Source organism: Filicampus tigris, chromosome 10 (genome assembly GCF_054856515.1).
Source record: "Filicampus tigris isolate MCC_2025a chromosome 10, RoL_Ftig_1.0, whole genome shotgun sequence".
Classification (NCBI taxonomy): Eukaryota; Metazoa; Chordata; class Actinopteri; order Syngnathiformes; family Syngnathidae; genus Filicampus; species Filicampus tigris.
Window position 1 is genome coordinate 10,925,751 of NC_141226.1, and position 24,889 is coordinate 10,950,639.

Here is a 24,889-nt window from a genome sequence, read left to right on the forward strand (position 1 = left end):
TTAACTAGATTAGAGAACTAACTAACTAACTAACTAACTAACTAACTAACTAACTAACTAACTAACTAACTAACTAACTAACTAACTAACTAACTAACTTCTTGCGACTCTCCGCAGGTCAGTATGGCATTGGTCGGCCATTCTACTTCCCCCTGCAGCCTTCCTACTGGCACAAACCTTTATCGGCAGCTGGTGCCACAGATGACCCAGGTATTACCGGCTCACAAGTGCACAAAATGAATGTGTTAAAGAGAAACATGTTATGTACAAGTGACTTTTTATTGTTTGTAGGGTTGTTTCTCTGAAGCACCTATACACCCGTCAACTAAGTAAATCTTTTGTTAGCTGCCTATTTCAAAAACGGTGACGTCACAATTTGACTTATTTATATTATCCCATCCCCACAATCAGCGATCCCACCCATGACTTGGTCACTAGACCGGGCAGAGATCCGCTATTTCCAAACAACGGACAGACCTAACATGGAAACAGGACTTACCATGCTAAAAACGGAGTCACTCAGACTCATAACTAAGATACCTGGAAATTGTTTAAATTGTGAAATAATCGTTTAATTTCTTTCACAGCTGCTCCGGAAGCAGACAAGGCAGAGAAGGACCCTGAAAGTGGTGGCACACCTGCCGACACTGTCAACACCTGCAACGGCTCAGCCAGCAGGAAAACCTGCAAGCACCAAAGCAAAAGGGAGCGCCTGGAGCAGGAGAAAGAGTGGCTGAGACTACAGGAGGAGCAGCTGGAGAAGAAGGAGGAGGAGGAGGAAAACGCCTCCGGGGGGCAAGAAGGTGAGGAAACAGTTAAGAGTTAAGTGTGAAGGATACGCAAAGCACACCATCTAGTGGATAAGGGAGGTGTTACACGTCTAATACAAGAATAGCTACACTTGTACCTTCTAATGGGCATTATATTAAAAATCAAATTAAATATCTGTAATGTCTATGATGCAGTATGAATGATTCCATTATATTAATAATGATAACATACTAAATAGGTCTATATTATATCAGACTATGCATGAGAGGGTCCAAGATATAACTGTGCTACTACTGAACTTGATGTTCTCTTTAATTACACAATTATTAAAATTGGGGGAAAAACATTTTTAAAATGTTAAATTAAAACACATTTGTAAATTTTATGCCGAATCAAAAAATATGTATATCGTCAACTGTTAATATTAATTTTTGATTGCATTTCATATGACTTCATATGACGAAAAATAAGTTGAGATTCAACAAAGGTTGCAATGTTTTGTGGCAGGCCTGCTTTTGTTCGAACCCGATCCGGTGAGTCTGGAGTTGGGGGTACGCATCCAGGAGCTGGTCAAAGTGTTCCCGGGAGGCTCTCGTCCCGCTGTCGACCGCCTCAGCCTCAACTTCTTCGAGGGTCAGATCACCTCCTTCCTGGGACACAATGGCGCCGGGAAGACTACTACCTTGTACGACGTTGTCATTATGTTTACTTTTTACTGTTTACTACAGTTGTGAACATTTTGAGCTTTGTCTTCTGTCTAGGTCCATCCTTACCGGGCTATTCCCACCCACGTCCGGCTCCGCTTACGTCTACGGAAGAGACATTCGCACCGACATGGACGCTGTGCGGTCCTCCTTGGGGATGTGCCCTCAATACAACATTCTCTTCAATCAGTGAGTACCTCTCTCTTGCCACTTTTAAATAGAAGACACGCTCATAAGTCACTTTATTAGGTACGCTCACGTATTCTAAACACATCAAATACAAGAGATGCTTTCTGTCCTTACAAGGATAATTATGCTCACTTTATTGTTTTAATATTACATATTAAATAATTTTTTATTTTTTATTTTAATTTTCAAAATAAACCAATTTTTCCCATACATCAAAATAATTACATGTGTAAGTCACTGTATTTTAGTCAAAAATGATATTGACCCCAATATTAAGAAACAAACAAATAAATGAATAAATAAATACATTTGGATTCTAAAATAATTAAAAATGTTTTCACTTAAAAACAAATAGGTAAATTAAAATATTTGAAAAAACAGTTTTGATTGTATTGAATGTCATTATATATCAGAGAAGAATATTATTCAAAAATGCCCAGTTGTGTATGAGTAAAGAAAATGATGAATTGAATTTTTTTTTAAATAACGTAAATTAATAATAAATTGTATACATACTGGTACATGTGTATACGTCAAATATATATTTATTAAATGGTGTACTTTCATAATTCAAAAAAGTTGCCAAAATAAATCCAGTTTCGAAAAACACAGTATTGTGTTGGTTCTGAAGTGAAAAATAATACAATGAAAATAGAAATAGACAGAAAAATAGCACTTTGAACATGCAAGTGAAGTGGCCGCTAAGTTTATTCGGACTCTGTATGGTTCTTGTTTGGCTTCCAGTCTGACAGTGGAGGAACACATCCTTTTCTACTCACTGCTGAAGGGTCGCACGCAGGCCGAGGCGCAGAAGGAGGTCGAGGACATGCTGGTGGGCCTGGGCCTACCTCACAAGCGAGACGACGAGGCCCAGAACCTCTCAGGTCAGGAGTTTCTCTCCCTATTTTCATGTGGAAGTGAGAAAATGCTCTCCAAGCCTCCATTTTACACCAACAGGTGGCATGCAGAGGAAGCTGTCGGTCGCCATGGCGTTTGTTGGTGGCTCCAAGGTGGTCATCTTAGACGAGCCCACTTCTGGCGTGGATCCTTACTCCAGGAGGTCTATTTGGGACCTCCTGTTGAAATATAGATCCGGTACATATTGTAGATCAAGTTATGTTTCACAGCATTTTGTCTACATACGTTAAAAGGATGTTATGCAGGTCGCACGGTGATCCTGTCCACGCACCACATGGACGAAGCCGACCTGCTGAGCGACCGGATCGCCATCATCTCCAAGGGCCAGCTGCACTGCTGCGGCTCGCCGCTCTTCCTCAAGAACTGCTTCGGCGCCGGCTTCTATCTGACGCTGGTGCGCCGCATGAAGGAACTCAAGAAGAAAGAGGTGAGCTTCTCATCTCCTACACTCTAAAATGAAGTCGAATTAAGTCGAAAAGGTGTATCTTTATAAGGGCAAGGAACCATTAAGGGTTCAAAAAGGATGCCACTTATGGCTCACTCAATTTTGAATAAATGTATTGAATATTAAGGGAGTCAACCCAAACATTTGTTTTTTTCAAGGACATGTTCTATGCAGGCCCACCAGTTGAAACACGGCATTCTGATTAATATTGCATTTGTGAAATATGAGTTAAGCAGCAAAATCCACCCATTTTTAGCCATCTCAGGGGGTGGCCATTTTGTCACTTCTGTCAACTGAAACTGACATTATAGATGCTCAGGGCTCAGATAACGAGGAATCGTGGCTCAGCTTCAGAAAACAGGTGAGCTGTGATTGTTAACTCTTTCTCCACAAACACAATATTTATCAGAATGCCTTGTTTCAACTAGTGGGCCTGCATAGAACATATTCTTGAAAAAAAATATGCTTGGGTTGACTTCCCTCTTTAAATATATGAATTATAAATATAATAATGAATATTTAAGGATAAGGTATTAGCTCTCAGTGTTTTAAAATGTTACTAAGGATATATTTAAATCACTGATCTGTATGAAATATTAAACACATCTTGTGAGTGTGTGAATGCTTTTTTGTGTTTTCTTTTTCTGCCAGAATGACTGTGACTGTGCTTCCGACTGTTCCTGCACCTGCTCCATTTGCACCAGACACAAGGATCAATCCCAGAATTTGTGTCAGAACGCCGAACGGGTCTTAGATGGTGAGGCCCATATGTCACAAAATCATCAAAATGCAAATTTTCCTTACCAAAAGCCCCTCTGTGATGTCCGCAGGGCACCTGGACAGCATCAGCGGCCTCATCCACCACCACGTCCCCGAGGCCAAGCTCATCGAGGCCATCGGTCAGGAGCTCACCTTTCTGCTGCCCAGTCGGGGCTTCAAGCATCGCGCCTACGCCAGCCTCTTCAGGGAGCTGGAGGAGACCCTCGCCGACATGGGCCTCAGCAGCTTCGGCATCTCTGACACATCCCTGGAGGAGGTAGACGGGCCTATTGATGAGTCTCATGTTCAGCTATAAGAAATTAATACAACTAGGAACAACATAAACAATTGTATCAATTTGTACATCAATTTTCATTTGGATTGCCACTGTTATAAAGGTTAGTTTGTTAGGTTGGTCACATTTTATTTTTTTATTTATCCATCCATCCATCCATTATCTGTACCGCTTATCCTCACAAGGGTCGCGGGGCGTGCTGGAGCCTATCCCAGCTGTCTTTGGGCAGTAGGCGGGGGACACCCTGAACTGGTTGCCAGCCAATCGCAGATTACATAAAATATATAATCTTATTTCATAGTTTTCCCCCCGTTTTACATTTCATTTATATATATATTGTGAACGATAAGTAAACCATAAACCCAACTTGCCATATTGTCATTTTTTAATGAATGCATGAAAAAATGTCCCATCTTTGCAGATCTTCCTAAAGGTGACAGCAGATGGCGAGGCATTAGCGACCAATGCCACCACCACTGGTAAATATCACCACCTCATAACGTGTCCCAGCCCTTTATTTCCCTCCACCATCACACGTGTTGTGTTTGTCACCTGTGTTCTTCCCCATGTCACTTCTTACCTGTAGAAGAGCGAATGTTGCGGCGGAGAAAAAATGAAGTGGGTGTTGATGAAGGTCAGACACGAGACAAACAAAGCTTTTATTGATTTTGCCCCACACCTAGCTTTGTGAATGTACTGGACCTGGCTCATCGGCTATTTATACAGCCCACCAGGATACAGTAGATCTATAGTAGGCCAAATATTTGAGCCCCTTCTTTCATTTTTACTTAATCATTAACATTTTCTGTCACAGGGACTTGTGACAGATGCCTGGTGGGAAAAGATGGTGGTCCTCTACCACCATGAATTTGTAGTTAGTTATGCACAAAATGAAGAGTAGTGTTTTGGTAGAACTGGGTCTGGTATATTTTTTGCTTTCTTTTCGCAATCTGCACATTTATTAAAGTTAATAAGCTTTAAAATTGTTCATTCGAATTAATGAAATGGAACTCAAACGTTTTTTGCATTTTGAATTCAAGCTAATGTTGATATTATCTGTAATAATATACTGTATAACACAAAACTTTTAAACATTATTCAGTGTTATGCATTCTTGTTCATTGAAGTAAAATATGAAGTTGTTTATTGTTGATTTCTTTGGCTTAATCCTGCTGTGAAATAATAAATATATGTATGATTTTTATTATCACAATTTCATTTTTTTATTTTTCAAAAAGTTAAGTATTTTTAATTACTTCTGATAATATTTAAAAATACAAGAAGTGCATTGCTGTAACTGCTATTATTATGAAATATTTGTTTTTAGAAATGTTAAAATAAACCTAAACAAGCTTGATCAATTGAATAAACAACATTCGTAACAAACAATTCAAAATTTATATTTTTTGTGAATATGTTGTTGAAGAGTAAGTAAACGAGTAGGGTTTTTTTTTTTAATACAACATGTTGCTAACCCAAAAGCATGATTGTCGAACAAACTCAAACAAGAGGAGTCCAGTTGCCTCCATTTAAACATCGCGGAGTACCATGACCTGGATAACTGAGAATCTACACATCAAGAAAGAATAAACACAATTTTTAGTGCATTGGTATTTTGTTATTGACATTGTGAGAGTAAGTGAAAAACGGCTACGGCAATTGTGCCAGCTCTGCTCCTCGTTTACTCGCTGCATCGCCAAACCTCCAACGCTTACATGTTTTTTGTTGTTGTTGTTTTTTTGTTTTTAACGCTACGCATGTTCATCCACCACAGAGCGCTACGATGCCATGCAAGCTAACAGCGTTACGTCAGACTGCAGTGCAGGCAAAGGCTCCATGCAGGTGAAAGGAGCGTGGCTGATCCTGAAGCAGTTTCACGCGCTACTTGTCAAGAGGTTTCATCATGCCACCCGCAGCCGCAAAGACTTTGTGGCGCAGGTACACGCGCACTGCACAGAAACTAGCAGAAGGGGACGCATAGTACTTATGTCCATATCCGGATAATGATTTGGATCACTTTGCTAATACTTATGATAACCATCAAATTAAGTCTTAAGGCAAATTTTGTGATTTATTTATGATACAAAAATATTCCTTACCTAGACCCTGGTCCGGATTCTGATCCAGATCATGATCAACAATTGTCCAATTTTTCTTTCAGGCATTCCGAAGCGATGCAATACAGTACACCAAATTTCATTGAAATCAGTTTTGTAACTACTTTTTGACTTATGTATGTTAGGAAAAAATAATTAATTGATTTCATCTTCAGATCCAGATCTTATTAATATTAGCTCTGTACACATATTTCCAGCAAAATCTGCTTTTTACAACTTGCTGTTGGATAGATATGTGACAATTTATATCCAGATTGCGAATTTTGAGCTGTTCATCCTCCAGTTGTAAAACTGATCTGCATCTAGATAAAAAATAATTTGGTTTGTCCTTTTAGTTTTGTCGATGTTTGTTTTCATTTAAAAAAGATCATCATTTGTTCAGATTGTCCTGCCTGCCAGCTTCGTCCTCATAGCGCTCATCTTCACCACCATCGTTCCACCATTTGGAGAATACCCCAGCCTGACGTTGAGCCCCTGGATGTACGGACCACAGGTCACCTTCTTCAGGTTGCCAGCCATGAGACGGCATATTTGTTCTTTTGAGTCATTGTGCTAGAATACTGCAATGACCTTATTTATTGTTGTCTCTGCAACACAGTAATGAGCAACCTTTGGACCCGACAATGAGGCACTTCACAGAACGCTTCCTAAGGCGACCGGGTCTCGGCACCCGATGCATGCAGGGGGAACCATTGGGGTGAGTAAGACCGATGGTGGTGTAGGCGGGATACTGATTAGCAATGGGTTGCTCTTTTACACACACATGCCGCAAAACGGCCACATCGAAGCCACAATAAAATATTTGAAGGCATTTTGGACCTTTGTATTTTCCACAGCAAAAGACATGATAGCAATTTGAGTGAGTGTCAGCTGTTAAAGGTCAGGCCCTGGCCTCGCCCGTGCGGCATTTCCTTGTTGGCCCCAATTCTTCTGAAAATATTCCCTCAAAGACATGAAAGCATTTTTTTTCTTTACATTTTAGATTAATTTTTGATTGCGTTTTAAATTGAACTGAATTTAAATTGCAAAGAATTAACTGACATAGAATTTTAAGTGAAAGTTCATTGTTTTCTAACGTTTAATTAAATGTTGATTTTTTGGGGATAAAATTAAATGTCAATTAAAATGAATTTTTAATTACATTTCAAATGAAATTAAATGACATTTTAAAAGGAAATACATTTTACACCTAAACTCCAATGATGGAATATTGCCTGGATTACTTTTTTCTCTTTTGGGGGAAGGAGACAGAAAATGCTACTTTACTTTATTTTACATTTTAAATAGATTACATCAAATCCAAAATTTTTAGTATTACATTTTACTTTTTTTAAATGTTCAATTTCATATTCTCTAATATTTTACATTTAAAAAATATTTAAATTAATATAAAATGTTTATTATATATTTATTGTTATATTTACATTTAATGAAATACATTTTAATTGTTCAATACATTTTCCATTTTAAATCTCAACATTTTTTATGTTTGCGATGTTTAATAATACTTTCAATTTTAAATGGGCTTTTATAGTTTTTAATTCCAATTATGTCATTTTATGTCGTTAAGTACTTGTACATCATTTACACTAAACCGGGACACTGCACCAAGACAAGACAAAGTTTGTACCTGCTGATTTTTTGACAAATTTGAATGACTATGCAGTCATCCACATAGCTTTATCCAGCACCTACATTCATATGGAGCTCAAAATGCTATGTTTGTCCGCTCATCCAGGATGTCTTGTGGCGACGAGCCGTCCGAGTGGCAGCGTCCCGATGTTGATGCCGTGACGGCCAACATCCTGCAGAGTCCAGAGTGGACCCAGAGGAACCCGTCACCCTCCTGCCTGTGCAGCAGCAGCAGAAAGCTAACCATGATGCCCATCTGTCCCGCTGGTGCCGGAGGCCTCCCACCGTTGCAACGCCTGGAAGCCACGGGGGACACCATGATGGATCTGACCGAGCGCAACATCTCTGACTTCCTGGTCAAAACCTACCCGAGTCTCATCAGAACAAGGTGAACAAGGTGTTTTATGCTTTATGCCTACATATGAAGCCTATTGATTTTTTTACTAGCTAGAGGAAGACATCTGTTGATTTGTAGTGATTTTGTTTTACATATGACCACATTAACTGAAGGTGAAGGTTAAAACAGTACATTTGAATTCTCAGCTCTATACATTCCAAGTGGCCTTAGATCAAATGGTGCATCGTTATATTACTTATTGCCACTCCCAGGTGAAGTTTGTCATCAAACAAAACAAAGAAACAAAACAAAGAGAAAACAGCTTTGCTGCTAGCTTAATGCTAACTAATGCTTTTCCTCATTAAAAAAAAAACATGTTACAGGGGTTTTTGGTAATGTCTAATTCCTCTCTGATTCATCATACAGTTTGAAGAGCAAATACTGGGTCAATGAGCAAAGGTAAGTATGATAGTATCTATCATTGGTAAATAAATAAAATCCTAATAAAAATCTTTAGTGCCATGTGTCCCCACTGAATGGAGTCTCTCCTCAGATATGGAGGCCTGTCCGTCGGAGGACATCTTCCTATCCTGGACGTGGAGCCCGGAGACATCGAAAACGTTTTCCGTCAACTTGGACGAATGCTCAACATCACCGCGGTAACGAGTCACGTCGTTAGCTGAGAGCACGGCATTTAACCTCCTCCGAGAACACTTATCACAAACGTTCTCCGGCAGGGTCAACATTCCAGAGTGGCACTGCGTGAACTCGGCTCTTTCCTACGATACATGGAGAGTGAATTTAACATAAAGGTGGGCACTATCTGAGAAAATGCAGTAATAAAGGTAGAACACCTGTAGTGAATGGTCATTGTAATTTGTAGTTCTCTTCAGGGAAGATTGTAAATGGTTTTCCTTGGCAGGTGTGGTACAACAACAAAGGCTGGCATGCCATGGTGGCCTTCATGAATGTAGCCAACAATGCCATCCTGCGGGCATTCCTGCCCACTAGTGCCAAGCCAATTGAGTTTGGCATCACCGCCCTCAACCATCCACTAAACCTCACCAAGGAGCAGCTTTCCGAGGTCACTGTGTGAGTGATGAGCCTCAGACACACTACTTCTAATCAAAATTCATAAAATGCTAACGTGCTCACAGTTTTAAGATAAAATATAGCAAGTTAGAGGACTGAGCACAGAAAGGCTAGTACCACTAAGGTGGAGTCTAAGATAAGCTAAGGCAGATATTTTACATCACACCATGTAGTAGACTAATGAGACAGGATAAACCGATTAGATGCTAACATGCGGTATGCTAACAAAGAACAGGCTAGCAACCTGAGTACAGATAAGTTAAAAGGGAAGTCAACCCAAACATATTTTTTTCAAGAATACAACGCTCTATACTACTTCTAATGAGAATATATCAAATAATAACATGTTAACAGTTGCTATGTTAAGAAGTAGCAAGAACAGCAACCTAAGTGCAGAAAGTGATAAGGCAGACCCGTAAGAATGAACGTCCTACATTGGGTACTATTTCAAAATGCTCATGAGTCTGGATAAAATGCTAACATGCTAGCAGTAGGTATAGCAAATTCAATAAAGAATTCTACTGCTCAATTTTGTCGGCTCATTTTCCTCCCATCAGATTGACCACATCTGTGAACGCGGTGGTGGCCATCTGCGTAATCTTCGCCATGTCCTTCATCCCGGCCAGCTTCGTCCTCTACCTCATCCAAGAGCGTGCCAACAAAGCCAAGCACCTGCAGTTTGTCAGCGGCGTTAGCCCTTTCATCTACTGGCTGTCCAACTTCTTCTGGGATATGGTGAGGGCAGCGCATCACCAGTTCTTTCAGGGATTATTACTGCGTTGTCATTTATGCTGTCCGTTTGAACGTTTCGACCAGTTGAACTACTCCATCAGCGCTGCCATGGTGGTCGCCATCTTTGTGGCATTTGACAAAAAGTGTTACACGTCACCAACCAACCTGCCTGCTCTTGTAGCGCTGCTCCTGCTCTATGGGTAAGACAAACATAAATATGAAGTTTATCACTGAATTATAGAACTATAATAAAGTAAAACTACTCATGCTATAGAATGACCTGATGGTGGTGTGCTAACATAGTGAGAGATGGGCACTTTACCCTCTTTTGCCGGTCCGTTTTCCATACATGACCTGGGCACCCTTCCGTCATCATCCCTCCTCATCCTTTTAAAGTGCTTCTGTCCTTACATTTCAACAGTCCGTCTGACATGGAGTAAGTCCTCCTCTCAAGTAGTTGGTGTTACAGTATACGACAACACTTCTACACATTGGTGAATTATCATCTGCGTCAAACAAATGTCTTTGTTCAGTATTTTTTTGTTATTGTGTTAAATGAAATTTTATATATCAAATATACTAGAGAGGGCGGCACGGTGGTCGACTGGTTAGCACGTCCGCCTCACAGTTCAGAGGTCATGGGTTCGATCCCGGCCCCGGCCTCCCTGTGTGGAGTTTGCATGTTCTCCCCGTGCCTGCGTGGGTTTTCTCCGGGTACTCCGGTTTCCTCCCACATTCCAAAAACATGCATGGTAGGTTAATTGGACACTCTAAATTGCCCCTAGGTGTGTTTGTGAGTGCGGTTGTTTTGTTTGTCTCTGTGTGCCCTGCGATTGGCTGGCAACCAATTCAGGGTGTCCACCGACTACTGCGTGAAGACTGCTGGGATAGGCTCCAGCACTCCCCGCGACCCTTGTGAGGACAAGCGGTATAGATAATGGATGGATAGACTAGAGGTATCGGTACTCGGTATCGCTAAATACTCAAAAGAGTGAATACTCATACTGGTATCGGTATGAAAAGTGGTATCAAACATCCCTATTCATAATGTACTGAGCAGCCCGACACTTTTCTGATATGTTGCAGTAAGGGTAATTTCCACTTCTGTGTGTTGTGGTTTCAGGTGGTCTGTCACCCCTATGATGTATCCCATGTCGTACCTGTTCAACGTCCCGAGCACTGCCTACGTGTCACTGTCGTGCATCAACCTGTTCATCGGCATTAACAGCAGCGCCGTCACCTTCATCCTGGAGCTCTTCGACAACAACCGGGTAAGGACAGGTAGAGTGCTGTTTTATACAGTCACGGACAGAACATTGTACTTATTGTGGTTGGAGTGTTACCCGCAAGAGTGCAATTTTACAACTATTTTTGTCTGTATGTGTGTCATCAGTCATTGTTGATGTTCAACGAATGGTTGAAGAAAGGCCTGCTCGTCTTTCCTCACTTCTGTCTGGGCCGCGGCCTCATCGACATGGCCATGAACCAGGCGGTCACCGACGTCTACGCCCGCTTCGGTGATTACCGTCTTTTACACCCATGACTTTAGTCTTAAATGTAATCATCCTACGCCCAGTGAGCATGTGTGTTTGTGTTTTCGGCAGGGGAGGAGCATGTCGACAACCCGTTTCGATGGGACTTTGTAGGGCGGAACGTTTGCTTTATGGCGGCGGAAGGTTTCATCTACTTTGCTCTCAACCTCCTCATCCAGTACCGCTTCTTCTTGAACCACTGGTAACACATCATACAAACATCATCACCACCTTTAGATACACAGTGGAAACGACAACGTCCAACCATTTGGAGTTTAACCAAAATGTTTTGGAAAATATGCCTCAGAAAATCAAAATCATGCGTGATGTCTTTCTGTTTTATTTCTAATAATTGTACACTAGGGAGATAGGAATGTTAAAATGTTAGTTTAATTAAAGAAATTGTAAATCGGATGGTTGATAAAGGTTTTTATGATGGCAACGGTATCACCTGAGAACAGATGAGAACACTTTCCTTTATTTCCTATAGGACAAAGTTCTTTCGAAATGTGAACAATTTCAAAGTTAACGACTGGAGGTTTCACAGCAATTACCTGAAAACCACAGCACTGATAGTTCCTTGTCCCCTCTACTACTTGCAGGTTATCGGACAGCAAGCCTTGCCCGGCGGCAGACGAGGACGACGACGTGGCGTGCGAGCGTCAAAGAATTTACGAAGGCGGCAGCAAGTCGGACATCCTGCACATCCAAGACCTCACCAAGGTATTCAATGGAAGTTTTTCTTGCAACTTAATAGTACAAGTATGAGTAAAAACAAATAAAGTCAGTGGTATTGTATTTTTTTGCTTCTTTCCTTCTCAACAGACTTATGTGGGCAGAAAGAAGGCGGCTGTTGATGGGATTTGTGTGGGTGTTCCCGCCGGAGAGGTGAGCTTGCCGTTTTTTTTACTTTTTGCGTTGTAAACAGTGTTAAAACGCAACTCAATTCATCCAGCACTTAAAAAGAAACAACAGCAGCTGAAACAATGCTCTGTAGCAACAAAAGCAACAAAATCTATGCATGTACTTCTTTAGAAATACAAAAAAGACGTTGGTGACATGGAACAGTGGTCATCATTTAGCAAATAACCTGAAGTTGATGAAACACATCTTTTTCCCTCTCAGTGTTTTGGGCTTTTAGGCGTCAACGGCGCCGGCAAGACGACCACCTTCAAAATGTTGACAGGCGACACTGACGTCAGCTCGGGGGATGCTACCGTGGTTGGTTACAGGTACAAGACCACAAACCTGAGGGTTAGGCTGCAGTTAGATAAGGTTAGGTTAAGCAGGTTATGGTAAAGGGTTAAGTCTTAAGGGTTTGGTTAAGTTAAGTTTGGATTTGGATTAGGTGAGAAACATAATATACTCTCTACCTCAAGATGTATTGCATGCAGTTGGTCTAAATTGATGAACCGTGTCCTCCCATTGTTGATCGTTATTCCGATTCCAATTTCCATTTGGAAGCCATCCAGCATGTTAGAAGGTCACTCTAATTCAAAAATGAGTGTGACTAATCGTAACAACCATGAATATGAATATATGAATACATTAAAGTAAAACAAATGGTGCTGGAGTCACTAAAAATGGCTTTGAGCCAACATTTTTCCTCCTAAAGCTCTCATTTAGAAAAACTAATCTTCCCCGCATTGACATTCCGTAAAGAAAAAAGTCACATTGAAATGTTAAAACCAGCACAGAAAACATGTCGGAAAAAATGAGTAAATAGTAACTTGTTGTGTTGTGTCGCAGCATCCTGAAGGAGATTTTGGACGTGCACCAGAACATGGGCTACTGCCCGCAGTTCGACGCAATTGACGAGCTTCTGACTGGCAGGGAGCACCTTTATCTGTACGCTCGCCTTCGGGGGGTGCCCGAGGACGAGATCCCCAGGGTAAGGTGGACCCCGCCATTTTGGCAATACAGTGAGCCTATTTGCCGTTTGCTCTTCACTAATTCACGAACAGTAGAAACTAGTGCCTTGAGATACTTAACTTCAAAGTTTTTCTGGATTTTTTTTGCTTCAAGATGCAAGCTCAGACACTCACGTCACAAGTAGCTGCACTTTGACAAACAGTGAACAATTCTTCGAAAAAGAAGTTAGTTGAAGTTTTTTGTCAAACTAAACTTGAAACAAAAAGAATTACACACACATATCTGAGCTTTTCGCTCCACTATCTTAATGTTGATGCTATATAGCATCTATGTTGCAGTGCTATAACAATTAAATTACGGATTGAACACAAACAGTGCAGCAACACATGTAGACAGGCAACATAACAGTGCTCACAGTAATATCGTCTTCCTCCTCTGAGGAAGAATGACTAATTTTAGTGCCGTACTGGTGAGCTGAGAGGAGTTGAAGCATCTCAATGAACCATATATCCACCCGTTTTATGCTGCCCCCGATGGCTCAGGTGGCAACAACAGAAACAGCAGCATAATGGCAATTCAGTTGATGCTGTGTGACAAAAGCTGTGTAATTTTTCATATGTATGTATATATATCTCCCATCATTTAAAAAATAATTTACTTGCTGTTTTTGTTTTATGGCCAAAATCGCTGCGTAATATATATACCTGTAATATGTATAGGTTTGCCACTATCTTGCGGCATTTTGGCGGCAAGGATCTATGTTGAAGTGAGTTGAGAATCTTCATTTAAACAAAAGTAGTGCCGTGCCGCCATCTATGGAACTTAAAGGATTTATAAGCCCTTTGGGAGGTCATCAATTACTCCCGGATTTTTGCAATTGTCAGCAGGTTTTGGTCCTGACCCCCCGTGAATAGCTTTACGGTACCAGTTAGGATTAGTGGTGGTGTAATAAGCGCAACACCCTCTCCCGCATAAGGTGGCCGAGTGGGGCATCCAGAAGTTGGGCTTGTCGGAGTACGCCGGCTGCTGCGCCGGCACCTACAGTGGCGGCAACAAACGTAAACTGTCCACCGCCATCGCTATGATTGGTTGCCCGCCGTTGGTCCTTTTGGTGAGTCAGCTAATCGGCTCCTTGTAATTATGTTCCTTTCATGGAATGTTTTTATAGCCGGGGAATCTTTGACTTTCAGGATGAGCCCACCACGGGGATGGACCCGCATTCCCGCCGTTTTCTGTGGAACGCCATCCTGAGCGTCATTCGGGATGGTCGGGCCGTAGTGCTGACATCGCACAGGTTTGACGATGCTGATACTGCTCACATGTTAGCATGAAGAGATGATAGTGTGGATAAGGTGGAGAGAATTATGAGCAGTTCCTCATAGTAGTCAATGTTAGCACAAAACCTTCAGGTTTCAGCTACAGTGTCAGGGAAAGCCTCCTAAAACATCAGAACTTTAAACAGAGGCACTTTAAATGGTGGCAGTGTGTGCTGATTCCCATTTAACATAAGTTTTGAATATACTTCTGAACACAGCCACATCCCTGCTATACAAGGGTGTGCACATTTATGCAACCACAGTATCTCAGGTGTTTGTTTTTAGTTCTCCCTCGTGACACTAATGGTGGCAAAATTCAAAATGATTTATCTTGGTTGTATTTTTTACATCACAAAAATATCTGGCATTTGAACAGGTGCGTGTAGATGTTTTATATCTACTGTAGTCATTGTTTTTTTTTTTTAAATTGTTATTTATTTCAGCCCAAAGCTGTTTCTAATATAAAAAACATTGCTTTGGCTCCTTCTAATGGCATCTTGGTGCCTAAGAACTATGCTGAAGTGAGGGGAGGAACTTGACTATACAGTACAGCCATAACCATGGCTGTTACATGTAGTTGTAGCGCAGCATTGTTATGGTGTAACAGTTGATGGTCTTAGGTTTGAGGTTAAGGTTAAGGTTAGGATGCATTTTGGGATCAAGTTTTCATGTTATGTTTTGCATCCACCAGCATGGAGGAGTGCGAGGCCCTGTGCACGCGACTTGCCATCATGGTCAACGGCACCTTCAAGTGTCTGGGAACCATCCAACACCTCAAATACAAGTAAGATCTTTTTAAATGGGACAACCAGTGATGCTTTGCCCTGCCGTGTGTGACACTTGTTGCTAGGCAGAATTCAAAAACATTTGCACCTCAGCACACTGCAGTTTGGCAATTGATCAGTTCTTTGTATTAAATATATAGCACATTATGTAACAACGGAGAAATGGAAACCAAATGGACACGGTCACATTGTTTAAGCTTTTTCAGTTATTTTCAACAATGTTAGATATTATTTAATATGAATTTATATGTTGTAGTCTGTTTTATTAATATACATTCTCCAATAAATACAAATACATTTTACAATAAAAAATATACTGAATAGCAACTGGCTTTTTAAAAAAATACCGGTACATTTTTTCCTCCTGCAATAAATGTGTTACACTTGATTTAAATAATAGAAAAAAATATATATATATAAATATTTTTTTAACTCCCAACCACTTTTTGAGGAAGTACAAAAATGAACGAATCAATTTGACTATTACTTCTAACTACTATTACTACTACTACTACTAATATAAAATATAATAAGAATTTATATTAAAAATTCACACTATACAGCTTGTGACACCCCCCACAATAGTAATAATAATAATAATAATGATAATAATGCATCAGATTTTTGTAAAAGAAAGCTGTTGCTAATATTTGAAGCCTCACTTGTACTCCTTATGCACAATAAGAACCACTAAAAAATGAACACATGATGTCTTGAGATTACATAGGGGGGGGCTAATAACGCGATGGGTGACATCTCCTTTGCCGGGGCGCGCAGATTCGGCGACGGCTACGTACTGACCATGAAGATGAAGGCAACTAAAGCGGGCGCGCCTCCCGACCTGGAGCCCGTGGAGGCATTCATGGAGAGCAGCTTCCCGGCGTGCGTGCGGCGCGAGAAACATTACAGCACGCTGCAGTACCATATCGCCTCCTCCTCGTTGGCCAGGATCTTTCAGCTGGTCGTCTCCAACAAGGAGCGACTCGGCATCCAGGACTACTCCGTCTCGCAGACCACGCTGGACCAGGTAGAGGCTGACCTACATTTTGGACCAGACACGTTTTCAGTGCTTGTTCTACATCAGGGTTTTTGTGTGACTATGTATTTTTTCACCTCTTTTGTGTCTTTGTGTGATTTGATGTGCTGCTTTGTAAGGTTCTGTTTTTTGGGGTGACTTTGTGCTGTCAAACACTTATACCTTTTTTGTGTATATTTTTGTGTGTGTTTTTTTAAAATGTATATCTTTGTTTAGTTTTATATGTTATTTGCCTCAATGTTGCACATGCTTACGTGCCGTATGTGGGTGTGTGTGCCTGCAGGTGTTTGTCAACTTTGCCAAGCAGCAGACGGCGGAGGACGACGTGGTCACGTTGCAGAGACGCATCGTGGGCGGACGCAAGGATGTCAAAATCGCGCCTGTGAAGAGGAGAACCTGATACGAACTCATTAACAAAATACATATATATGCATATCTATATGAATATGTACATACTGTATGCGAAATGAATACACAAGCCCCCGGAGGCTGAACAGAGGCTGTTTTTTTTTTTGCTGTTTTTTTTTTAAATGGATGTTTGCATTAATGCACACTGCATTTCTATGTATATGACATGTACAAATGAAAGTGCAGACTATATATTTCATATTTAATATGTAATTATTTAATGCTATATTTATCCTGAGGAAGCAGTATAGACAAAGTGCAGATGACATTCACATTTTATATTTGCCACAAATAAAATTAAAAGTTGCTTTATGTATTTATGAATGTTGTGTCGTCATTGAAAAAACGTCATAATGTATTATAATATAATTACATATGTACAGTGGGCCTATACATTATTAAGATACTGTTATTATTTTATAAATATTTTTTTAGATAAACCATTCTATATTTTGGGAGAAAAAATTTGCAACAAGAATGTGATATATTCCAAGATAAAAACATTTTTAAAACTTTTTTTTAGAGTCATTTTTGTTTTTGTTTTTTTAGGGAAGAAAAATAGTATATTTTTTAGAAACAATCTTTTAGAAAAAAAAAAAAAATTTTGAGTCAAAGTTTAAAATTTTCAAGGTAAAGTCATATGTTGGCCACACAACATCATGTATTTGAGTTTTTTTTTTAAAGAAAAAATATTACATATTTTAAAGAAATTTTTATGAATACAATAAGTCCTATTTTTTACAAAAAAGGTTGTATGTCTTGAATTTATTTTTTAGATAACTATCTAAAAAGAAAAAATCACAAATAATAAAACCTCTATTATCAAAGAAATAGTAATATTTTTTGAGAAAAATAATGTATGCTTTTCCAAATCACTTAACTGTCACATGGTTAACTACTAAATTGGTTGTTTTATTGATTTGCTGTTGGCCGCTGTGATTGGATCACCATGAGAAGAAAAACAACCTTTTGTCTCCTTGTCGAAATAAAAAATGATACGTTAACCTTATGGATGCCTGTTTTGTTTCCTTGACGAATGAAACGCTTTGTCATTTGCATTTAGAGTGCTTTTTTTTGTGTGAGGGGAAACACACCAGCAGAAAGTTGTAATGGAGAATAGCTAATGAAGAAAATGTTTATTATTATGATTCACATCTTATTTACACCATCAAATTCTTCTTTCTGTAGAAATTGAAGAACAGCAGATAAGCACAATACAAAACAGTTAAAGGTTAGAACTAAATGCGAGTAGCATAGCCCATAAAGGCTTGATCACAATATTCAAAGCTGACAATTGTTTTTAAGCCCCGTTGATCAATACTATAAAATGGCCTCCCCAAAAATGACTGGCTGAATTACCGCTATGGGTAAGTGGTTTACAGGACGGCCTCGCAGTCAAGGGTTTGAATCTCGGCTCCTGTATGAAATTAATTTGGAGAACATACAGCATAAAGAAGCGATGACACATTTTTTTAAGTTCGTTGTTTGTTCATGTTCAGGATTTTAACAGACAGCTATGGTGAAATCATTGTGGATGAGTAAACTGCTCCAACTGAAGTACATGTAAAATAATTAAGAATGAACAAAATGAATCCAGCTTCTTCGCATAATTGCGAGTTTAAATTGAAGATTTTGGTAGGCTGTGAATCTAAAGGCCCTCGATGAGCAAAATGATGAATACTTTATTGTTCAAAATGATGAATACTTTATTGTATTCATCATTTTGCTCATCGAGGGCCTTTAGAATCACGGCCTACCAAAATCTTCAATTTAAACTCGCAATTATGCGAAGAAGCTGGATCGCGAGCAAATCGCGAGCCGAATGCCATAAAATACAGCGGATATACAAAGTCTACACACCCTTGTTTAAATGCCAGGTTTTATGATACAAGACCAAGCTAAATCTTTTCAAAGGTTTTTCCACCATGAATGTGCCATATAAGATGTCCCACTCACTTGAACTAAAAAAATAAATAAAACTAAACCAAGAAAATGTGGTTGCATACATGGGCACACCCTCTCATGACTGTGAATGAGGTAGGAGCTTCATTTATTCAGGCCTTAGCCCGACTGATTATCCATCCATCCATTATCGATACCGCTTATCCTCACAAGGGTTGCGGGGCGTGCTGGAGCCTATCCCAGCTGTCTTCAGGCAGTAGGCGGGGGACACCCTGAATTGGTTGCCAGTCAATCGCAGGGCACACAGAGACAAACATCCGCACTCACAATCACACCTATAGGGGCAATTTAGAGAGTCCAATCAACTTACCATGCATGATTTTGGAATGTGGGAGGAAACCGGAGTACCCGGAGAAAACCCACGCAGGCACGGGGAGAACATGCAAACTCCACACAGGGAGGTCGAAGCCGGGATCGAACCCACGTCCTCTGAACTGTGAGGCGGACGTGCTAACCAGTCGTCCACCGTGTCGCCACCCGACTGATTAATTGGCCAATATTAGTTCCTTTAAAACTCGGATGATTTTTGTCGGTATTTTTTTTCAACCCATTAAAACATCGAACGAAGATAATGACAATGACCAATTTTCTGTCTGTTGTAAAGTTAAATAAAAACGTAGTTCTGCCTATAATTCTGATCTTTAGTGTTGTAATAGGCCAAAAAAGTAGTTATTTATTCATTATATCTTTTTTCATTTAATCAGCCGATGAATTGGTTACCGTGTTTTTATTTATTTTATTCTGCTAATTATCAGAATCGGCATCGGCCTAAAAAGAAAAATCAATTTCGGTCGGGCCCTAAACGTTTAGGCGTCGTGGTCAGTTTTGATGACGTGGAAGAGCGTGACGTTGAAGAGCACCTGGTGTCCGTTGTTCCAGCCGTAGAGGGCTCGCTCACGGGCGTTGTAGTCCAGCATGGACATGTGGAAGTACAGGTTGTGGAAGGGGATGTCGATGTACTCGTAGGCGGACGTCCGGGTGGAGTAGGCGTAGTACACCTTGGCGCCGGTCAGGTGCGAGTTGGTGACGTAGAGCGTGCCACAAATCATGAAGGCCTCGCCGGCGTTGCGTTTGGAGTACTCGGTGTTCCAGGTGGCGAGCGGCCGCAAGGTGTCGGGGTCCAGTCGGCTCAGGACCACGTTGCCAGCGTTGCGGTTGGTGGCGTAGACGGCCCACAGGCCCAGCTCGTCGGCCATCAGGTCGATGTCGGAGAAGCCGCCCCAAGTGTACGGGTAGACGTTGTGAAAGCCGGCCGAGTCCAGCGCCCGCTGCGTCAGCACGCGGCCCGTCTCCAGGCTGTAGCGCACGATGATGTTGCTCTGCATCTTGTTGTAGTACAGAGAACCGTTGTACACCACGTGGTTGGTACCCGCCCACTTGAAGGGCAAGCTATATGTGCGAGACTCCACGCCCGAGACGAAGTCCGCCATGGATTTGTACTCCTTCACCATCTTGTTGTTGGTGTAGCCATCCATGTACCAAACCTGCAGAGAAAATCCAGCAACATAAAGACAAAAGCCGTTTTTCTGAAGAAAATGATTCACATTTTCAAGAGAAAAATTGTGGGGGGTTTTCTGGAAAAAGTCAGACAATTTTTGATAGTACGATGAATGCCTCACAGATAGACAGGTTCTGATGTTGATGTACGCATCTACAATATGTACCAAACATTCACGTCGAAGCACAAAATGCTGTTTTGTTTTCCTGCAAGGAGGACAGTGAACGCATCATAGGTACTTTTTTATCGTTTTTATTACATTTTATCGTTGTCTACCTGCAGTAGAAGTCGTGCCAGTGCACAAAGGTCTGACTTTCAGGGAGCACAGTGAATGTCTGATTCATGATGCTGGTGCATGATGCTGTAGTCATCCATTTACTAAACTTGCATAGGAAGTCATGCCAGCACAGTTACGCTTCTGGGGAGACCCTGAACGCCTCACAGATTAAACTCACTTTGATGTTTTCAGGAGAAGCTTGCGGGTCTGTCATCCATGCGCCGAATCTGGTGCCGGAGGTCTTCACCGTGAGCGGGCCGCTGATCTTCAACAGTTTGCCGCATGCTGCAGACACACATACACACACGTTTGCGGATATTCTTATTCAGGTCATTTCTGTCTAAGGGCATTGAATAGACAGCAACTGGATGGTTGTCTTAGATGAAGCTGTTTCGCCTTTCATCCGACCATCCGGCTTAGTTAGGACCTTATTGCCCGAACTGATGAAGTCTTCTCAGATGAGAGGTCAAACGTCTTCTAAGTCAAACAGAGTGGTCCAGTTGCTACACACGCACACACCCACACCCACACACACACGCAGAAAGTCCAAAATCCAAACTAATTTACAGTATACCCAGGTTGGTGGATGGATGGATGCATGTGTAAATGGATGGATGGATGGATTCATGATGGATGGATGGCTAGATGTATGTATGGATGGGTGGCTGGATGGATGTATGTGTAAATGGATGGATAGATGATCAGATTGATGATTGGAGGTTAGATGGATGGCTAGATGTATGATGGCTGGGTGGGTTGATGGATGGATGTGTGTGTAAATGGATGGATGGCTGATCGGATTGATGATTGGTGGACAGATGGATGGATGTGTAAATGAATGAATGGATGAATGATGGGAGATGGATGAATAATGGAAGGGCTGAAGTATGATTGGATGGATGGATGAATGTGTAAATGTGTGTATGTATGTATGTATGGATGGATGGATTGATTGATGGATGCATGGGAGGATTGACTAACTGAGTTTGCTCATGCAGCTTCTCAAGCGGTTTTCCAAGCTGAGCACTTTCTGGTTGAGCTCGCCATAGTCAAATGTTCCCATCTGTTCCTGCACGGCCAGCAAGACAGCCGACAGGTTCCTGATCTCATTCTTGAACTGGGAGATGATCCTGGTGTCCGTCTTGTACTGCTCCAACACGGGTATCAGCGGCTGTAGCGAGTCCATCTTCTCCTTCAGCTCCTGAGAAGCGCCAGGAATACGCCGGGTTACTTTTAGCGTTTGAGATGGGAAGGCGAGATGGACCGGGGAGTACCTGGAAGTTTTTGGTGGCCAGCGTCCTCCTGTCTGAGTCCATCTGTCTGTACTTTGAGCGCAGACCTTTAATGAGGCTCTCCATCCTCACGATGTACTGGAAGTCCCTCTGAGTACGCAGGTTGAGAACCTCCATGGACTGAGACATGTTTTGGACCTGCTTGGGACAACATTCACTCTTAAGGATTACCTTTTAGACATCCTGCCATCCAATCTAAATCCCTAACCCAATCATCTATCACCACATCTATCCATCCAACCAACCATCCATCCATCCTTCCTTTCATCCGATCATCTGTCCATCCACCCACCGACCATCCCTCCACCAACCATCCCTCCATCCATACAATCATACTTCAACCCTTCCATTATTCATCCATCCATCATCCATCCAAACAACCATCCATTCACCCATCATCAATTGATCATCCAGCCATCCATTTACACATCCATCCCTCCATCTATCATCCAATCCTCAATCCGATAATCTTTCCATCCATCCATCATCAACCGATCGTCCATCCATCCATTATCAATCCGATCATCCGATCATCCATCCATCCATCCATCCATCCACCCATCCAACCATGCTGCGATCTATTGGATTGGACAATCAATCAATCAATCAATCAATCAATCAATCAATCAAACCAATCATCTTTACGCATGGAAGCGACTGTACAGTAAAATTGATGGATACATCTTTTCACGCAAGCTACACTATTTTTCTGTGCATTTGTGAGCGTGAGTCACCAGGATTCGACAGGCGTGCAGTTCGGCTGCGGACATTTCGTATTTTGCTAAGCGAACAGCTGATCTGTAGATGGTGTCTACCATGATCCTTGAAAGCACTGACCATCCATGGCAGTCATTATTTCCATCTGCTCACCATTCAGAGGTAGGTTTTGACATATTTACAGTGTGCTCCTGAAACTGAAAGCTTTGAATAAATTGCCTGTGGTGTTTTTATTTGCATTTATATCATGGGAAGTTAGTGGTCATGGGTTTTCCCAAATTTTGTTGTTTACTTTCAGTCAGGACCTCAGGGATGTTGATGGTTGACGTTTACATATTTTGCTCGACTCATACATTTGTAAACTATTCAACTTGAAAATGCAATTTATTACCCAGTGAAGATGTGCAATAACACTATATGAGCCAGACAATGCGCAAGCATAATCAAATTGACTCATGACCAAATACTCTCCGGAAATTCTGAAAATGTACAGTATAACACAGAGTAGACCACGACATTCAACAATCTCCTGCATACAAAGGGCTGAGTGAAGTATCTTTATTTATTCATGGCACACCGCAGGCTTGATTTAAAGCATGCGGTGTATCATTTTTAACTGGTTTAGACAAGTTCAGTTTTGAGCTCAAATGTCACACTCCGTGAACCATGATTTCTGATCAATGTCTCCTCACACTGACACAAAAAACATTTGTATTGGCCAGCACGAACAATGACTCAGCGTGAGCACGAGTGTCTGCGCGCGGACGTGTGTGCACATGCCTTCTCCAGGAGTTGTCGCAGCTGGCGTCCTTTGGCATCCCGGGAGCACAGACTCTGCCCGGGTGCCACCACCGTGCACACGCAGCGGCAGTCGGCGTCCTGGGCAGAGCTAAACACTTGCCAGCCCTCCCGCGGCTCCACCGTAGTCTGCTTGGTCACGCACGCACATGCAAACAAACTAAGTTATATTGTTGAAACTATGTCTTTGCCATTGTCTTGGCTGATATGATATAAAATGTATTCATGCAGTCATATAAAACATTATTGAAAATAAACAATTTTATATATTTAAGTCCAATCAAAATACTTACATTTTCTATTTCCTATTATTGTAGTGGGTAAATCTAGCAAAAACAATGACCGTTTATTGCTACCACTAATAATAATATATAAAAACAAGTATTAAAAAGCATGATATTAATATATTAAATAAAAATAAATACAACGCAAACGACATTTAATAAAATCAAATGATTAACATATGAAAACATGGTATATTACTGCTGTATGTCTAATTAATTCAAAATTACATGAAATACCAAATTGGTGTATGATATCTAATCACTGTTAAAATCCCAATGCTGTAAAGCTGCAGTAGAGGATAACATTATGCACACTACAATAAAAAGCTACAACGAATTTTGTGTGGCTTCGAGTCGCGTTTCGTTGTTCAGAGGTGTCATTGAACTCACCACAGACGGCCAGAAGCCAAACAGCAGCACGACAACGGACACCAACGGCGACGGCGTCAACATCTCGTGACGTGACACAAACACGACAACTTCGAACAAGCAACAACAACAACACAAGTAGAGTTCACACTAGTGTCGGTTCAACCGCCAAGCCTGGTGGTGGGGGGCGTGTCAGTCCATCACACAAACACACACACACACGAACAGAAAAAACATGACGAGTAGTGTGGGAAAAAACAGCAGACCCAAAGGTCCCTATTCGTGACTTGGTTCTGATCGCTTCGGTGGGTCCAAGGCAAGAGAGGCAGCTGCTCGTATTGATACGGACATGCGCGTGCGCAGCCCGCCAGCCGCCGCTACCGAGGAGACAGTCGGTCAGAAAGACAGGGGTGCTCGACATACGACATTTATTGGTTACGAACGGCGAAGGTTCAGTTTCCGTTGTAATGTCTTTTTCATGAATTGTTTTGTATTTGATCTGACGGAACTCTGTCATATTTATTGCAGTCGAATATTCACAGGTACACTGATGACTTCAAGTACACACGCGCACAACACGCACGCACGCACACGCACGCACGTACTCACACGTACTCTCACGCTTACAAACACACGCACACGCACAAAAGACGAAGTTACCTGGCCACAATTAGGAGCACCTGCAATGTCTGCCTACGAATGTGATTTATTCGTTTTTTTCTGCAAGACTTTTTATATTTGGTCTCGGGAAC

General features: G+C 41.3%; 2 protein-coding genes across 4 annotated transcripts in view; one reads left to right on the plus strand and one right to left on the minus strand.

The window, feature by feature from the left end:
• LOC147140803 (retinal-specific phospholipid-transporting ATPase ABCA4-like) overlaps positions 1–17,256 on the plus strand; it is a 33,601-nt gene extending 16,345 nt beyond the window's left edge. For 2 of the 3 annotated variants that reach the window (XM_086042541.1, XM_086042543.1), the window contains 33 exons: positions 118–210; positions 588–803; positions 1,279–1,456; positions 1,533–1,664; positions 2,409–2,548; positions 2,622–2,759; positions 2,828–3,009; positions 3,679–3,784; positions 3,858–4,063; positions 4,503–4,560; positions 4,668–4,715; positions 5,856–6,019; positions 6,581–6,705; positions 6,797–6,895; positions 7,937–8,218; positions 8,594–8,626; positions 8,721–8,826; positions 8,905–8,979; positions 9,090–9,259; positions 9,817–9,994; positions 10,076–10,191; positions 11,115–11,262; positions 11,385–11,508; positions 11,596–11,725; positions 12,126–12,246; positions 12,349–12,411; positions 12,649–12,755; positions 13,273–13,414; positions 14,372–14,506; positions 14,586–14,689; positions 15,403–15,495; positions 16,274–16,523; positions 16,816–17,256. In XM_086042541.1, the coding sequence (XP_085898667.1) occupies positions 118–210; positions 588–803; positions 1,279–1,456; positions 1,533–1,664; positions 2,409–2,548; positions 2,622–2,759; positions 2,828–3,009; positions 3,679–3,784; positions 3,858–4,063; positions 4,503–4,560; positions 4,668–4,715; positions 5,856–6,019; positions 6,581–6,705; positions 6,797–6,895; positions 7,937–8,218; positions 8,594–8,626; positions 8,721–8,826; positions 8,905–8,979; positions 9,090–9,259; positions 9,817–9,994; positions 10,076–10,191; positions 11,115–11,262; positions 11,385–11,508; positions 11,596–11,725; positions 12,126–12,246; positions 12,349–12,411; positions 12,649–12,755; positions 13,273–13,414; positions 14,372–14,506; positions 14,586–14,689; positions 15,403–15,495; positions 16,274–16,523; positions 16,816–16,932 (4,379 nt within the window). In that variant the 3' untranslated portion in view covers positions 16,933–17,256. The remainder of the gene's footprint in view (positions 1–117; positions 211–587; positions 804–1,278; positions 1,457–1,532; positions 1,665–2,408; positions 2,549–2,621; positions 2,760–2,827; positions 3,010–3,678; positions 3,785–3,857; positions 4,064–4,502; positions 4,561–4,667; positions 4,716–5,855; positions 6,020–6,580; positions 6,706–6,796; positions 6,896–7,936; positions 8,219–8,593; positions 8,627–8,720; positions 8,827–8,904; positions 8,980–9,089; positions 9,260–9,816; positions 9,995–10,075; positions 10,192–11,114; positions 11,263–11,384; positions 11,509–11,595; positions 11,726–12,125; positions 12,247–12,348; positions 12,412–12,648; positions 12,756–13,272; positions 13,415–14,371; positions 14,507–14,585; positions 14,690–15,402; positions 15,496–16,273; positions 16,524–16,815) is intronic. The other variant, XM_086042542.1, reaches the window with a different exon arrangement.
• A 1,439-nt stretch (positions 17,257–18,695) lies between these two features.
• Positions 18,696–24,468, minus strand: LOC147140804 (noelin-3-like). The gene is made up of 6 exons (XM_086042955.1): positions 24,159–24,468; positions 23,467–23,613; positions 21,952–22,107; positions 21,659–21,878; positions 20,856–20,962; positions 18,696–20,386 (listed from the first exon to the last, which is right to left on the minus strand). The coding sequence occupies exons 1-6, from the start codon at positions 24,219–24,221 to the stop codon at positions 19,709–19,711; spliced, it is 1,371 nt and encodes a 456-aa protein (XP_085899081.1). The 5' UTR covers positions 24,222–24,468; the 3' UTR covers positions 18,696–19,708.
• Positions 24,469–24,889: the final 421 nt, after the last annotated feature.

Excerpts from the sequence above, each read along its gene's own strand:
- LOC147140804 (XM_086042955.1), bottom strand. The coding sequence starts at position 24,221 with ATGTTGACGCCGTCGCCGTTGGTGTCCGTTGTCGTGCTGCTGTTTGGC. Across the intron at positions 23,614-24,158 it reads TTGGCTTCTGGCCGTCTGTG|ACTACGGTGGAGCCGCGGGA; the intron begins GTGAGTTCAATG and ends GTGACCAAGCAG. Across the intron at positions 20,387-20,855 it reads CTTCTCCTGAAAACATCAAA|GTTTGGTACATGGATGGCTA; the intron begins GTGAGTTTAATC and ends TTTTCTCTGCAG.